Below are 17,496 nucleotides of genomic sequence, written 5' to 3' on the forward strand. Positions count from 1 at the left end.
GTTATAACCCTCATCCTTTTCCACAAGTGTAAAGTCAACTCAATGGTTCCCATAACTATCCTTCTGACTCTTGATTTGATTGGTCTAAGAAGGCGTAGAACCTCCCAGTGAGCCCAGAATGGAAGGATCTCAGTCATTTTCCCATTAGCAGCTCAATTTCCTGTTATTCTATGATATTTGAACCAACTGACACACAACTGCAACAGCTGTTAAAGTTCTGGCTGGCTACCACTGATCCCCCTGGGCTCATCTAATGCTTTCAGACTTCTGTTTTTGCAGAAATAACACCCTAAAGACGGAGTAGACAGATGGAAATCTTCCAGGGCTGGCCATAAATTCCTCTCCTAGGGTTCACTGTCTTAACTACTTCCTTAGAAATAGTCTTCTGTTTACAGATGCTACGGTATTAGGTCATGAACGGAAATGGTGTGATTTTAGCAAATATGCCAAAAGGCAGTCAACTGCTTAGTGTTTGTGATGGTTAATCTGAATTGTCCGCTTGATAAGCTGTAGAATCACCTGAAGACAAGCCTCAGGCCATGTCTGGAGGATAATCTTAACTGAGGTGCCATCCCACAGACTGACATCCTGTACTGTATAAAAAGGACAAAGTGAGCTGAGCATGCACCCATCACTCACTGCTTTCTAGCTGTAAATGTAAGCTCCTCTAGTCTCGACTTTCCCACCATGAAGGCTGTACCTACGAATCATGAGCCTGACTAAACCATGAGCCTGACTAAACCCCTTTTTCCTTAACTTGATTTTGTCAAAACATTTCATCATAGCAACAGCAAAAAGAAGCCCAGATTTATGGTTTCAAATTGATCAGACTGAGAATACAGGTTTTCTACGATGATGCCACCACTATACTAGATCATAGTAATTTTGGCATTTAATTCTATTAAAAGCCAACCTACACACACACATACACACACACAAAATTCAAAACCATTACACACAACCATATGATGAAGCCCAGCTATTAGAACTCAAGTTCATGATCAATAATATTTCAAAATTTTGCCTCTAAAACACTTGAATTATTTCCCATAAGAATCAAAATTCATTTCCATGGTTTCTGGATGTTTAAAATCCATACCTAAACCTCTAAATTCATGGACTGCACTGTAGACTCAGTCTATGAAAGGCCAGCGACCACAGCTCATTCCTCACATTTCCTAAGGACCAGCCAGTCCTTAAAAAGCCTTTTCCAAGACAGGCATTCCTCAGATAGGGAGCGTGTATGCAGAAGCGGAGCCCCTTGGCCCTTTATAAATAGTCATGGGAAACTTCATTCTCCCATACTTTTAGTTTGTTTTTATTATAACAGATGGGGAAAAAAATCAGCAAAGCAGAATCATGAATTTAAAAAGTCTCATAGCTATCATACTAATGTTAGCACACTAATATCTTTAATAACAATCAAAAAATGATGGAAATGTAAAGATGGTTTGACTTAACTCCTAAATAAGTTCAGAGTCAAAAATACTAGACATTAGCATTCTGTCTAAGCTCCACCCCACAGTTACCTAGCAATAGCCAGGTATTCTCCTCCCCACAGTTACCTAGCAACAGCCAGGTAGGCCTGACCTACTATAAAAGTGGCTGCTTGCCCCTCCTGTTCCTTTCTTGCCCTCTTGGGCTCTTCCCTTCCCTCATCCCATCCCCCTCTTTCCAGGTGCTCATGGCTGACCTCTACTTCTCTTCTTCCTCCTCTTCTTCCTCCTCTTCCTCTTCTTTCTCTTCTCCCTCTTTTCCCTCTTCTTCCTCTCCTTCCCCCTCTCTGCCTCTCTATGCCTCTTTCTGCCTCTCTCTGCCTCTACTACCCTCTTAACCCCCTCATCATGCCCTGAATAAACTGTGTGTGGCTGGTCCCTCGAAGGGAAGGGATGCCTCAGCATGAGGCCCCTGAGACATCCCCTTTCCCCATACCTCACCATATATTCTCTTTCTCTTTTTTATAAACACATCACTAGATATGTATGGGCTGGTATGCTAGCAGAGCTGGAAAGGTGGCTGCTACCAAGGCCAACACTACGAGTTTGATCCCAGGCACACACAGTGTCCGGGGAGAACCTGACTCTGTACCCTTGAGAGCTTGGGGACACGGACACAAACACACACACACACACACACACACACACACACACACACACTGAATGTAAATGAAGCTTTTAAAAAAATTAGATAGGAACTCCATCCACCTCAGGTCCATTTTTTTCCTGGACATTTATTTCTAAAATCTCTAACCATATCCACCATTGTTTGTAAAGTTTTCTCTCAACAGGAGTCTAAAAGTTCAACCAAAAAGATATCAGAAATTAATCCAATATCTTCTAAACGTTAAAGTTCAAATATATTTGACAAGGGCTATGTCTAGTCTTTGTTTAAAAAATGAAAAAAAAAGTACTATTCTGAAAACCCTCTAATATAAGATATATTTTATTTTCTGAATGCTTAATTCATTTAGAGCCAACTGACATTTGTGTTCAATATTTAAAAGAAAATACATGTTCTAATTTTAAAAAAAAATCAACACATCATGTTTTTACTTCCTAAGTTAAGTTGGGTGTCAGCCAACTTTTCTATATAAAGCATCTGAGTGTGTAAATGTTTTTGGCTTTGCAGGCTACAAGATTATAATCTAGTCTATTCAATGACACTGTAAATACAGTATCCAAAAGCATGGGGCCAGCTAATTCAGCACCTCGAATACATAAGTAGAAAACAATAAATTAATACCCAGGGAACATACCTAATGTAAAAAAAAAAAAAAGCAATTTTTTTTCAAAATCATTCAAAGTACATAACCAGGTAATTCTCCCAAGAAGGTAAAGGAGTAGGCAAAAGAAGATCACAACAGAAAAGCTACATGAAGTCATTAACCATTAGGAAAACATAAACCAAGCCCATGATGAGAGATTCTGTCATACCACTATGATGGCTACTATCAGCCTAAGGGGTAACATGAACATTATAGTTGTTGAGACAGTGAAGAAATTAGGAGCTTTATCTACTGTTAATGGGAATGTAAGATGATATAACTACTAAAGAAAACATAGAAATTCCTCAAAAAATTAATAAGAGCTAGGCATGGAATCACAAGCTAGGAGTCCCAGTATTCCAGAGGCTGCAGATGTGGCTGCACACTTGAGTTTCAAGAAGCCAGAGCTACAGAGCAAAAACCTGTCTCCAAACAGTTATAATATATTTCAAAACTAAAGCCATAATAGTGTACACATCTATGTTCTCAGTATCAGTATCTTGAGTTCAAGGAAAGAAGGGAAGGAGGGAAGACGGGAAGAAGGGAGGAAGGGAGGGAAGAAGAGAGGAAGGAGAGTTAGAGAGAGGGAAGGAGGGAGAAGATACCCATTCCACATCTCACCACATATCTAAGGGTTAAGAACTGGACCTCTAAGTGTTATCTGTACACTCAGATGTGCAATATCACTACTCACAATAACTAAAATCTGAAGAAACCAAGCATCCACACATGGATGACTGTATCTTTACATTCAAACATATGTTTAACCAACACAAGGGGGTGAAGTGTTCATACAAGCTATAACATGTAACCATGGAAGGCAATAACCCATGTGAACTAAGCAGAGCACTAGATCCCACTTATGAGAGGTGTTCAGTATGGCCATAATCATGGCCAAAAAGCAGAATGGCTGCCAGGAACATCAAAGAGGGAAGCATTATTTCTAATGGAAATAAACTTTCTGTTTTAACAGAACAATGGGTATGGAAAAGGGGGTGTGATATGAATATGTTTAATACAACTAAATGTACACTTCCAAATGTTTTATGATGTGAAATTTTACATTGTGTGTATTAGCTACTACAGGTCTAAAAATGGGAAAAGGGAGAAAAGCACAGGCAGAGTCCCATCTTGACCTGCAGGTCACCATTTGTCAGGCCACAGTCTGCAAACCCATGAGGTAGGGTATAGTACCTAAAGCTGTAAGCATAAACTGGACATTGAGTTGGCACCAAAGCACTGATTGTACCTAATACCATGTTTCTTTTTTTCCCTAGAGAGTACATATTAATTTCTTCAGCAAAGTACTTATGGTTGGCAGCCAATTTCCTAGTGTCCTCCTCTCAAGTTACTTTATATAAATGAAGTAATGAGTATTTGACCAATTAAATTAAAAGAGGTCTTAAGAAGAAGATAGTTGTCATTGCTATGTAAACACATCCTACAGAATTGTTACTCTGCTTCTCTCTACCTCACTCAAAGGAAATTAAGACTTTGAAGGAGAAATTATGCATTGTTCTACTGAACAATTTCATGTCTCTCATTTGGTAAGCTCTCTGACTCTTGCAATTTTGCTGTAAATACATGGCACAGACACATGATGACAAAAAATAAATACCTTCTCATACACCAGAGGATTGTTTTACTATGAATAGAAGTTTTACTGTGAGCTTAAAAACATAGTTTACCACAAACAATTTACTATGAGTTTCAACACACAGCCCAAGTATTTAATTGCCTTTTCAGTGTTACACACTTTTATAATCATTGGAGTATGTAGCATTTTTAAAAACATATGAATAGATATTCTTTTGAAAAGAGAAGGGATACTCAACTTTGCAGCCCACTTGAAATAAAAGCCACTTTAAACTATAAATGATAGCACCAAATGCAATTATATGACATATTTGTAAACTCAATGAGTGAGGCTAAGCCTACCCATAAAACACACAAGTTTGGAAACAGGGTCTTGCTTCCAAAATTCCTGCATCTACTGCAGTTGTATGATCATGGGCATGAAAATTCAGCAAGTATAAGAGGAGTTAATATACTTTCTCAAAAAGAGGAAAGGCAATTTATTTTAAGAATAAAAAAATACTATACAAAGTGTGAATATAATCTTTAGAAGCTCAAAGTCAAGCTTAGTTCCTTAAAAACAGCAGTGCCTCCACCCCAACTTCAGCTGCTGATGCTAATCAGTCCTTCTTAAACCTGGTGGCACAGTAATCCTCACCATGCCCTTGGTCCAGACCAAGCCAATCAAACCAGAACAGGTTTATGTGTGAGGAAGCATGGGCACTGGTTTTAAAGTTACCTGAGTGATTCTCAGGTAACATTGAAACATATGCTAAATATTCAATAGTCAAACTTTAGAACCGATAATGATTCCAAATAGAGGCAGAAGCAGTTGGTAAGTCCTTCCTAATTTTCCTCCAATTAACTCCATTGCTCCTAAGCTACAAAAGTATACTGAGTTTGTTAACATCATATTCCGGGTTTGCTTCAGAATCAAGACAGTATTATCCTTCAAAGCAAGGTCAACTACAACTTTGACATTTACATTTTGAAAAAGTCAAAAGAGAAGCTTATCTGGGTGAGTAAAGATTGCCAGCACAGGCACGTGATTTCAAAGATAAAGTGTCAAGCTGAGACCAGCAAGCATATTGCTTTTTCTCAGTGATTAATGCCATGCTACAGGGGACTAAGACACAAAGCTTGGATAACTTTAGGAGAATAAGAGCACACTTCTTTGTGGGGATCATGTTCCAAGTCTCCCATGGATGCCTGAAACCATACCTGGTTCTGAACCCTATCCATACTATGCTTCCCCCTATACACACACCTACCTCAGATAGTTTATCAACTAGGAACAGTGAAATGCTAGAAACCATAACTAGAAAACAGAATGTTACTGTAACAAAGGTTACACATAAGGTGAATATGTCTCTTTTAATCATGCTGTATTTAAATTTTTTGGCATATCTGAATTTTCAGAATTACAAATCTTGGAATGATGAGACCATTATTAAGTAAAATGCAGCAGATACTGCTGATAAAATTACCCATGGCCTTAGGTCAGTATTTCTATTTTGATCAAGCTTTGAGAATGGCATATATAGCTTGATCATGCTAGCCCTTTTTTGTCCTGGGGATAATTTGACTCCTGCCCATTGTGTTAAAGCTTGTCTTTAACAACTCAACGTGTTGGCAGCCAAAGTACATGACTTGAACCTGAAAATGGACTTCCAGACAGAGATATTAAATTATCAGGTTGATAAGCCAAGGACGGGTAAGATTCTGCACAGAGCCTTACCAACCTAAGACATAAATGCATTGCTTTTGATAATGCATATTCCATAATGGGTAAGGAAGGCATTCTTGTTAGAACAACCTAAGACAGACTCAGTCTTGTTTATAAAATAAAAAGATCGGAGAAGGAGAGAGAGCTTTGGGGGGGGGAGGGGCTTGGCAAGGATCTGACATGGGTCAAGGACAAGGAAATGGGCTATTTGGCAGAAATATGACATTGTTCAAGGACAAGGAGGTGGGCTTCGGGCAGGAATTTGACATTAGGCTAGAACAAAGAAGTAATTTCAGGCAGGAATCTAAATATTAGGCTAGAACTAAGAAGTAATCTCAGACAAGAATCTAAATTTTAGGCCAGAACAAGGAAGTAGGCTTCAGATATGAAAATGACTTTGGGCTAGGACAGGGAAGTAGGCTCAGGTATTTTGGTCGTCCTGATAAGCCCTTAGAAACAGTGATCACGGGAGTGATCATGGAACTTTGTTTATTGCTTTGCTTGTTCTTTGACTATTTGTGTTTATTGCCTTGCTTTTTCCTTGACTATTAGCATCTATTATATTGCTAGACCCTCAACCTAGAACTGACCTTAATATTTGCATGTAATTAAAGTGGTATAAAAGCAAAAGGGAGGAAGGGGCTGGGATATGGGTTCTCTAGGGAGGGGAAATGGTGAAAGGTGATGGCATCTGAAATGTAAATAAATAAAATATCTAATAAAAAAAGTAAAATGAGGAGGTTTTTTTTTCTAGTTTTATTATTATTTGAGAACAGGTCTCACTCTGTATTCCAAGATGGCTGAAACTAATGTCAAATGTTCTGCCCTAACTTTCCAAGTCCTGGTATTACAAGCATGAGATACCCAACAAATAATGCTTTCTTGACCCTAAAACACTACTGTGCTTTGAGTTGTTTTATGTGATTTCCAAGATGGCTACCAAGTGATTGCAGCCTAGGAGACAATGTATGGGTAGACACTGCACCATATACTAAACAAAGTCATCTCTTGGGATAGATAAGATGGACTAAATCCAGATGGCACAATATCATGTTACTAACAAAGATATGACAACACTCACAAACTGTTCCTTTCTGGAATGTTCTATGTAATATTTGGGGTCATCATTGACCACAAGAAACTCTTAACTAGTAAGACTCAATATCCACAGTAGAAAGTAAAATCATGTTTGGTTACTACTCTCACCTCTAAAACCGTTCAGCTCTTCGACATGTGTCTCAACAGGGCTCTTCTCTTCAAAGACACACCAGCCTAGCATTTCCAACCAAGGAAACTAGTAAGCAATTGCAATTTCCATACGTCACAAACTAAACCAGCTAACTTTCATCTATAGACGATAGATGTCAGATAACATACATATATGTAGATACATATTATGTGACATCAAAGTTGTGACTGCACACACTTAGAGAAAACAACTCTACTGGCCATGACTGAGTCAATCAGCAGGGAGCTAGTTAAGGTAAAACTAGTTAGTTGTTTACAGCTAAATCATTACTTGGCTACAAGGCTCAATTACTGTGATTACTCTCTGTATTAGGTTGGTCTAATGGAATAAGTGACAGAACACAGTTCAAATGAATGTGTGTGTGTGTGTGTGTGTGTGTGTGTGTGTGTGTGTGTTAACATGCAAACTTTAATCTAGCCTGGTATCCTCATATACATAAAAGCATCATTTGCAGGAGAGAGAGGTTGGAAGATCCAGAGTTCAATGCTGGTTCCATTTTCTAGGACTCATCTCAAAACAAACCAACTCATGAGAAAAACAAATACATAAACATTTAATCTCAAAGTAAAAAAAAAAAAACAAAAAACAAAGCTGTTGGATGGAATTCTGGGGCTTTGAAGTCTAAACTCAGCAGCATTTTTCAAAGTCAAAAGCCAAGCCTACAAGACATGCAACAAATGGCCAGTGCATGCTTATACACAATACTGAGAAGAACTAATAAGGTGGTGCAGGATTGAGGAGGTGAACCAGAAGCCAGGGTAAACCCTTGAGGTGCTGTGATGACTGGAACAGGACCCCTTCACTTCAGGGCCAGAGTCTTTTCGGCCGGTGTCCATGAGACCATCTCTCCCAGGTGTCTCACCACACTATGCTAAATGTGAGGTAAGTATATGAAAACACTGAAGAAAAACTTAAGCCATCACATTTTTGTTTACATATGCAACACTACAATTATTTAGAATGTTTCAAAGCAACTGTAGCCAGAGGCTACAAAATATTTTTTTTCCTAAAATATTATTATTCCCCTTCCCCCACAAGGGTGCTAACATCTTATGCTACAATATAATAATGTCTGTGATTAGGTACTTCATGAAGGAAAGTGGCAAGTTTAGCTCCAGCTGTAGAGACTAAAAGCCCGAGCTCAGGCAGCCCTCTATGTTCACTGGGTGAGGGCTTGCTACCTGCACCATACAGTACAGGGAGCCAAGTGGGAGACAGACGACGGTAAGAAATGGAGCAGAAGGCAAGCAGAGAAAGCCAGGCTCACTTTACAACAGGATTCTGTACCCATAACCAACCCAACTCCTGTTAATCCCCCTTAGTGACCTTGCCACACCTCTTAAAGGCACCACACCTCCAATTCCGTTATGTGGGGGAGGGGCGCAAAGCTTCCAACCTAGGAATGAATCTCCATGAGAAAAACCGTATCTAAACTATAACGCTCAGTTAATGAATGATCCAACACCCATATGTTATAATGCAGATTATGTCTTACCTTAGTTAGGAGACATTCAAATCAATTAACACAGTGAATGGGCACCCCAAATTCCAGGTTTTACTAATTGGCTCGGTAACTCCCGCAGAGAGCCTCCTTCCCCCACCCCCATGGTAAAATATGTAGCTGCATTGATTTGTCCTTCAAATAACCTGTTACAACAGAATAGACCTTGGAAAATTACAGACAACAGAGGACTTCTTTTGAACAACAATATCCACGGATAAGAACTAAAGTAGGCCTCACCAGCTATTAGACTATTGAGTCATGATATAATTAGTTCTATAGTAAGGAGCCTACCTTCAAAACCAACAATTATATCATATTAGGATTGCACCCTGCCACCTCCTAAATACTCTCATTTTCCCACAACTTAAACCTTTTTAAAAGTCTCTATTTTTTTTTTTTTTTTTAAGAAAAAAAGCAAACACTAATCCTGAATACCCAATAGACATAACGAAGACCTGGAATAGACAAGTGGAAGAAGACAAGCCATTAGGAGCTCTTTTTTTTTTTTCTTTTTTAAAAGAATACTGTTATGTATTTATGTATTTATTTACAGGTGAATTTTTCCAGATGTCTTCCCTGAAGTTTGAAAGGTAGGTGCAACGGTTCTTTAAAATATTTTCCTCTGTGCAGTGTGGCGGGTATATGCCTGTAACCTCAATTTTGGGAGGTTACAGAAGCAGGAGGTTACCCTCAATTATAAATGAAGTTCCAGACCAGCCTGAGCTAAAGGAGTCCCTGCTAAATAAGTAAATAATAAATAAATAAATACTCATCGAGCAATTAACTATATGCATACTCTCAAGGGACTCATTTGTTTAGCCCTCAAGTTCTCAAACATACAACTCCGGGGTATTCTAGGCTTGTCACTAGAAAGCTCTTTGTATTTCTTCATCACAGAGCTCTCCAGCCTCACCTATTTTGTTCAGAAGAACTGATTCTTGAGCATCTGGGAGACTTCGTTCTGTGCAAATGCATGACACAAACGCACAATAGAATTCTCTGCCATTTTCTTAAGAGTCTAATTCAGTCTTGGGTGAAAGCTGGCTCATCATTAACTTACAGAAATCCACAGCTCTTGTCTCCAGGCCTTGTTTCACACTCACCCTATCAACACATTTACTATTTCGTACCGCATAAATATATGGAAGGAGACACATTAGTATCTCAACAGAGGAACTCCCCCCCCCCAGGAAAAATCCCCCCCCCCCAGGAAAAAGTGGAGTCTACAGAGATAGATGCAACTGCATGGAAATGATGGAAATTAGAGAAAAAAGAATGAATTCACACACTGCATGTTTCCTCTACGTAAGCATTACACTAAATATCTGTTCGATTAGTCATGTTGCCTTGAGACTCTTCCATGTTTCCTCTAGACAACTGCCAGTGCTCGCATGGCCTCTGATGAATAAACATGCTGTGACCTGCTCCTAAGGAAACGCCTGTCATGTTCCAGGGAAAAATGACTTCTTCGCTCTTAAACCAGAGGGGGAAAAAAAAAAAGCAAGCTGAACGACTCTCATTCATTGCTTACAAAGTCGCCTGTTCCTTAACGCTCCTATTTCTGGAATGTTCGTTCTCTGTTTAGGACATTTCTAGGTTTTGATTAACAAAGAAAAAAGAAAAGTTGGGGTTGCCTTATGGTCAAGAGGCTACATGACAGCAATGGGGTGTCCCCAACTAGGACAGGGTTGTGTAGCTTGACCGTTTACCACGACAAAGGTTATTCTCAAGTTTCTCCTTGGCCCTTGCAGGACTACCTGTTCCCACCACTGTTTACCCAAACGTTTAACAGTGATTTTTAACATATTTGGCAGGAAGGCATGCTTCATTTAATATTAACTCACCATGTGACAGCCCCTTCCCTTCCAATCGCTCCTCAAAACACGTGACAGTAAAAAGTCTAGGTGTTTGCCAATGCGACTGACTTCGCGCTCCGCTTTGGGATCACCAATTGGCCAGAGGCACATACACACACACCCCCAGTCAGAGGTGAGCACCCCGCCTGCTCCCGGAACTGTCAAGCCGGGCTGACAGCTGGCACACCTTGCTGCGCCCTCCGTGGACTTTCAGGAAGCCCCTTCCTTGCAGTCACCTTGACAGAAGCCATCCGCCAGGACCGGAGAGCTTGGCCGTGGAAACTTTTCCTTCCTTTCCCCGGAGCGCACTTACAGGTGTCGTCCCCCGCCGCTCCAGAGCCCCAACAAGGAGCCCTTTGTTACCACTTTTGCTCCGGGACTCCTCACCCAACGCCTGCCATTCGCCTGGCCTTCCACAACCCCAATCGGAAAGCTTGCCCAAACCATCGAACCCCCCTCCCCCGGTTCGCCCCGGAGGACACAGTCACCCGCCCGCGTGTGGGTCGGCCCGGGAGCCCCGCGGCCTCGCGGGGAGCTTGCCGCGGGCAGGTGGAACCCGCGAGGCCTCGGAGGCCGGCTACCCTACTTACCCTGCGGAGCCTGCGGGCTGCGTGGCGGGGGTGCGGGGCGCGCTGCGGGGTACGGGATCCGGGACGCTGCGGTCCATCGCGCTGCTGGCCGCGGCGCGGGCTCGGGATCGGAGGCGGCGCGTCACTGCTGGGGTGGGAGAGGCCGGCGGGTCAGGGCGGGAGCGAGCCGGCCAAGAGCCCGCCTCGACCCACGGCAGCCGGGGGCGGCCCCGCCTCCCCGGGGCGCTTCCACCTGCGGGTCGGTCCCTGCCTGAGGGCGCCGCGACGACGGCCACAGGTCCCCGCCCCGGCCGCAGCCCGCAGCCAGTCGGCGGCGAAGGGGCGGCGCGCGGCGGCCCGGGGCTGCGAAGGAGGAGGAGGAGCGGACTGGGCGCGGGACGCTCGCCACGCCCGCAGTGCTTGGGCTCCAGCGGCCCGCTGCGCACCAACTGAATCCCGTGCAAACTTTTCCGGAGGAGCTGTGGACCACAGCGCCCCCCGTTTTCCCAAGCCGCTGCCCGCTTTATGGGACCCGGCCCGTCCAGGCTCCGCGCACTCGGCCCGGAGCTCCGCTCCTCCCCCGCACGGCTGGCCAGGACGCCCGGAGCGAGCGCGCGGCGGAAGGCGGTCGTCCCGCGGCCGCCGCGCCCGCGCCCCTACTCACCCTGCCCCATGGCCCTGCCGGGAGCCCCGAGCTCGCAGCCGCCTCTGCCACCTCGCCCTGCAGAAGTGAGGGTGACGAAGTCGGCATCGGAGCGATCAGGGCAGCCAGGCGGAGAGGGGACGGGTAGGGCGAGCGGGCGGGGACGTGGAGCGAGTAGGAATTTCCTTTTCCCCACCCCGCACCCTTTCCCGGGGCACGCGGCTTTAGGGTACCGCGGGGGAGGCTGGTGGAGAGGAAGCGTCTAGCTGCTCGTTTTAGTCCCCACGGCCAACGCGTAGCTTTGGGAAGCCCCACGAACCCAAGACGGACAGTGGACGGACAGGGAGGATACCTGGCCAGCAAAACCCCTGGGAGGACCCAAGCTGTAGCGGAAGCGAGGAGAGCTCCTGGACCGAGTCCTGCTGATTGACCACCTGCAGTCTGACCTTCCAAGTGTTGGATTTTCTTTTTAACCTCACTGACCCCTGCGGTTGCTAGCCTGTAAATGGCTTCTCTGACATTGTGATCTTTCTAATCCCTGGCAGGTTTAAGCCCGTCCTGTCTTCCCAGGCATGCTTCTCTTGATGTAAACATCCAACAGCTGTGATTTGAGGACTGGACGTTCTCATGATGACAGTCTATAAGCTAAGAAAGAACAGTAGAGATTTAGTGGCCTCCTGGAAGTTTCACCGGAATAAAGGAATCTGAAACAGTGCTTGCTTGTTTTTAGTTTCGGTTCCTGCAAGTGTTCTCAGAGGAGGCATCCCACCTGACAACCAGGTGTATTTGCATATCCTCTCGTCGTTCTTAGAAGCTTGCCAACTATTTTAAATTGATGAGTCCAAAAGCTTACATCAGGAAATAATGGTAAATAAAAATATATAGATACCTCAAGTGACAAATAAAACATAAGCATAGAAACATGATGTAGGATAACAAAGGACTTATATTTTGGGTGCACATTAAAATTAAACTGGTATCTATAACCCGTGCTTAATTAAAGGTTCTTCAGTTGCTCATTCATTGCAAGCACCACCAATGATTTTTAGAATTAAAAGTACTAACTACTACTCCATATAATTAGACTTTGTCTCTTTACTTTCCCTCGTGGTGCAGAATATGGTCTCAGTACATCTTTGAATATGAAATGGAGGCAGAGATCTCCTGGTGGCTTCTGGGATTACTGTATTAGAACCATATCATTAGAAGTTGCTTTTAAATAATTTGACTAATAATGAGGCAATTGTTTGAAATGGATCTGGATTTTAGACTTTAAATAATAGCACAGGTTTGACAAGTTCATGAATCCTTTCTGACTGTAAATGGATAGACTTCCAGCTGTTGCATAGACAGGCTGTAAATAGTGAGTAACATTGAAACTACTTAAAGTTTATAACTTTGAATCACAGGATCAAGCACTTAATTAGTTTCAACCTTGATTTATGACACACTAGTAATATTATGGATCCCAGTTAGGCTGATCTTAAACGTTAAGACATTTTTACAACATTTCGTAACTGCTAAGAGCAATTTTCATGACACCAGTTTTCCCGTACATCCTTTTGTTCTTTGGCACAGGGCAGGGTCGTACTTTTCATGCACTGAAAGTGAGCCTATCCAAGTGGCTTGCTTGACAAGCAAGATGTTTCATTTCCTGGTAGAATCACATCAAGGAGAGTGCTGAGCCTCCACAGTGTAACCCGCTATTGTCATGTGTTGAGATGGAGGTGACACTAAGTTGAAGCATCCTAAATATGTTACACTATTACCCTGAGCACAGCTCCTTGGAGAGGCTTGGGGTTTACAAGAGAATCCCCCAAACCACTAATTATCTATTTTGAGATTAAGTCAATAAACTGTGTTCAGCATCTTTCAGAACCAAGACTATATTTCATGTTCTTATGCATTACTGTCCATGACTGCAGTCTTGTAACTTCATAAACTTCATAATTTATTGGCAAAATGTCGATCAGAGTTGCTAGGAACCTTTTTTTTTTTTTCTTTTCTTTTCTTTTTTTTTTTTTTCTTTTTAACATAATGGTGGAAAAACGGCCCCTTCCCAGTTCCTCTGAAAAGTTGTTCAAGTCTGCCTAGATGTTGCTCCATTTCCCTGTTTGGAAATCTCCCCTCCTACTACATCCAGTCATAGCTAATAAAGGTACTATCTCAGGTGTTATCACTTTGGGAAGGCCTTGCAAACAACACAGAAATAGCCCTTTCTCTCTTCAACCGAGTAGACTGTTAGGTGGACAAGGACTGCTGCACCTGTTTCAGTTAGCTTTTCACTGCTGTGATCAAAATCCCTGACAACAGCAGGTGGGTGGGACTTATTTCAGCCCACAGTTTCGGGGATTTAGCGGTGTCCATTCATCATGGCAGGGATGGTGTAATGAGAAGCAGCAGTCCATGCCATGGCGGCCAGGAAAACAGAAAGGTATGTGCTGGCACTGGGCTGGCACTAGGCTGGCTTCCTCCTTTCTCCCACTTTTATTTCCTATGAGCCCCTAGTCTAAGAGAAAGTGCTACTGACAATTGGAGTGGTTTTCCCACCCCAGTTAATCTTTCTAGAACTGTCCTTGTCCACAGGTCCATGGGTATGCTTTAGTAATCTAGGTGAAGATCAGGGAAATGGACAGTGAGGTTTTGGACAGAGGAGGCTTTGTGCTCATTCTCGTGAATTCACTCCTCTGAATACAGCTCAGAGCACAGAAGGCAGTCTGCAAATATTTGTGGAATAGGGAAATGAAAGAAATCTTAAAGGTTCCACTTAAGAGATTTGTCGTGTGACAAAATTTTTCCTGGGGAGATGCAACACACATCTGCTCACCCCAATTAGGGAACCTGCAACAGACCCAAGTACAGATACCACTGAAGTCCGATTTGGTAAACCAATGAGTTTATTAGGGTTACGTACAGGAACAGAAATGACTCAAAATACCTGTATCAGCAAAGCCCACCCCACGCCTGGTGATACTTCTTAAAACTAGGGCCTATAAGCAGTTCCACAAGTTAGGAGGCATCCTTTCTAGGTACCTCATTTGGTCTAAACTTCTTCCAGACAGTTTGGCTGGTGCTTCTGTTTGGCAACCCACCTAGTCTCAAGAGTCTTTTTTGCACCTTTTCTCCTTGTGAGAACCTTCCTTGAAGCTTAGTTTGAGTGTTTTTGGGAGACTTGACTTTACTTAATCTTGAGAGGAATTCTCTGCTTTTATTGATTACTCTAACAGGGAAGGACCTAGTGAATCTGATCAGTTTCAGAGACTTCCTGAAGCTATCTTGAGTTGTTTACTTTCCTGCCTAAGGAGTTTTCCTACAGGATAGAATGTTTGAATATAGGAGGAAAGTGTTAAACAACATTCTTTTAAAAGAACGAAGTCTAAGAAGGACGTTTTATATTAAAGGTCCTGGCAGATGACTGAAAACAACAGATGAGAAGTGAGTTGGCCTTATAATATGGAAACATTGATTCTTCTCACTTGGGAGGTGGAGGCAGAAAGAACATAAGGCTGATCCTTAGCTACATACTGAGTTTAAAGCCAATCTGAGCTACATAAGACTCAAAATAAATGTCAATTTTTCTATACATATCTTTGAGTGATAACAGTGATTAATCAGGGTTCTGTAGTCGAACAGAACTTATAGAACACACACACACACAAAGGAAATTTATTACAATGTATAACACTCTATAGTTCAGCCAGTCCAACAATGGCTGAATACAAATGGAAGGTCCAAGAATGTTATTCAGTCCATGAGTCTGGATATCTCAGCTAATCTTCAGTATATGCCAGAATCTCAAAGTAGGCTCTAATACCAGTGAAGTAATGGACTAGCCAAACAAGAATAGGGGCAAACAGGCAAAGAGAGAGACCTTTCTTCCATGTCATTTATATTAACTACCACCAGAAGGTAGAGGCCAGATTAAAGGTGGATCTTCCTACCTCCAAAGATCTGGATTAAAAGTGGGTCATCCCACTTCCAGTGATTTATTTAAGGGAAAAAAAACATCCCTCACAGGTGTATTCAGCTGCTTACATTTTAGTACATGACAAACAAGAATAGCCCTCTTCACATGGTTATGTATGGCTTTAGAGTTTAAGATTGCTCTGCAACTGAGGAAAGCCACGGAGGCTAGGCATGTGTCAGGGATGGCCCTTCAGAGAAGTCTTTGTGTGAAGCTGTGAAGGTGAAGCCTGGATTGCCTTAGAGACCACAAGATACTGAAAATGTAAGAGCTGTGGGACAACGAAGGAAGGAGAGCTATTAACAGGGAGTGGAAACAGCCCAAGAGAAAGAAGTCTGTTTCATTCAACAAAGCTGAAAAAAGCTGGAGATCCAAAGATCTGACATTAGACATAGAGATGCAGAGTTTGGAGTTTGCCCTGCTGGTTTTCCATCTTTGTTTTGGTCCAGTATTTTCTCAGTATGATCACTTTTTTTCCCTTTTGGAACTATAATGTATATCCTGTGTCATATGTTGGAAGTATGTGATCTGCTTTTTACTTTTGATTTTAGAAGAGATTAGAGTTAAGAGATTGCGATGAGTCTTAGAAGAGTTTATTGGACTTCGGGCTCTTAAATAGGGTTGAGAGTGTTATAAACTATGGGGACTTTTGAAGGTGAACTGAATGTATTTCTGTATTATGTTATGGACACAAACCTATGGGGGCCAGAAAGTGGAATGTTATGATTTGAATGAAAATGGCCCCCATAGATTCACAGGCAGTGGCATTATTGGAGGTGTGGCCTTGTTAGAGTAGGTGTGGCCTTTGTTGGGAGAAGTGTGCCACTTGAGGCAGGCTTTGAGGTTTTAGAAGCTCAAGCCAGCCACAGTCTCTCTCTCTCTCTCTCTCTCTCTCTCTCTCTCTCTCTCTCTCTCTGCTACCTGGCAATCTAAATGTAGAACACCCAGCTACCTGTCCATCATCGTTTCTGCCTGTGTGCCTCCTTCCATGATGACAGTGGACCAAACCTCTAAACTGTAAGGTTGCCTCAATTAAATGCTTACCCTTATAAGACTTGCTGTGGCTGTCTTGTCTCTTCACACCAATAACTAACTAAAACATATGCTTAACTTATGTGGCATTATAGAAAAAGAAGCAGGAAAAAAAAAAGTAGTCCAAATGAACATTTTTGGAAAAATAAAATTAGGGCTTTTCTAAGTACTTTGTAAAATTTTCAGAACAATAAATGTGATGGTTTGAAGTTAGAATGGCCCCCGTAAGCTCTATATTTGAACGCTTAGTCACCAGGGAGTGGCATTATTTGAAAGGATTAGATGAATTAGGTGATGTGGCCTTGTTGTGTTGCGGCCCTCTTCATTCCACGCTTGGCGGCCACTGTTTCCCGGCCCAACCTGCCGATCCAGTCTGCGGGTCAGGGTCTAGCAAGAGAGAGTGGGGATAAAGGGGAAGAGACTCGAAGAATGGAGACAAGACAGAGGTTTTGATCAAGTCTCAAGTCTCGTTTATTGAAGGGAAATCTGGGGTATTTATAGGCTTTTGCCACGTGCCTTGTAGGCACATGGATACCACATGCCTTACAGGTGTTGATATGACGTAAGCCTTACAGGCGTGGATACCACGTGCACCTTACAGGCATGTATGGCAT

The 17,496-nt window shown here is 42.6% G+C and overlaps 1 protein-coding gene and 1 pseudogene across 8 annotated transcripts in view; both read right to left on the minus strand.

Moving 5' to 3' along the window:
• Cobll1 (cordon-bleu WH2 repeat protein like 1) overlaps positions 1 to 11,518 on the minus strand; it is a 146,711-nt gene extending 135,193 nt beyond the window's left edge. For 4 of the 8 annotated variants that reach the window (XM_076928829.1, XM_076928828.1, XM_034496698.2 and 1 more), the window contains exon 1: positions 11,265 to 11,510. In XM_076928829.1, coding sequence (XP_076784944.1) covers positions 11,265 to 11,341 — 77 coding nt within the window. In that variant the 5' untranslated portion in view covers positions 11,342 to 11,510. Of the gene's footprint in view, positions 1 to 11,264 lie in introns of all 8 variants that reach the window. The other 4 variants (XM_076928823.1, XM_076928822.1, XM_034496699.2 and 1 more) reach the window with 3 other exon arrangements.
• Positions 11,415 to 17,496, minus strand: part of LOC117703139 (TD and POZ domain-containing protein 1-like) — a 49,249-nt pseudogene continuing 43,167 nt past the window's right edge.

The sequence above is a fragment of the Arvicanthis niloticus genome, chromosome 2, assembly GCF_011762505.2.
Source record: "Arvicanthis niloticus isolate mArvNil1 chromosome 2, mArvNil1.pat.X, whole genome shotgun sequence".
NCBI lineage: Eukaryota > Metazoa > Chordata > Mammalia > Rodentia > Muridae > Arvicanthis > Arvicanthis niloticus.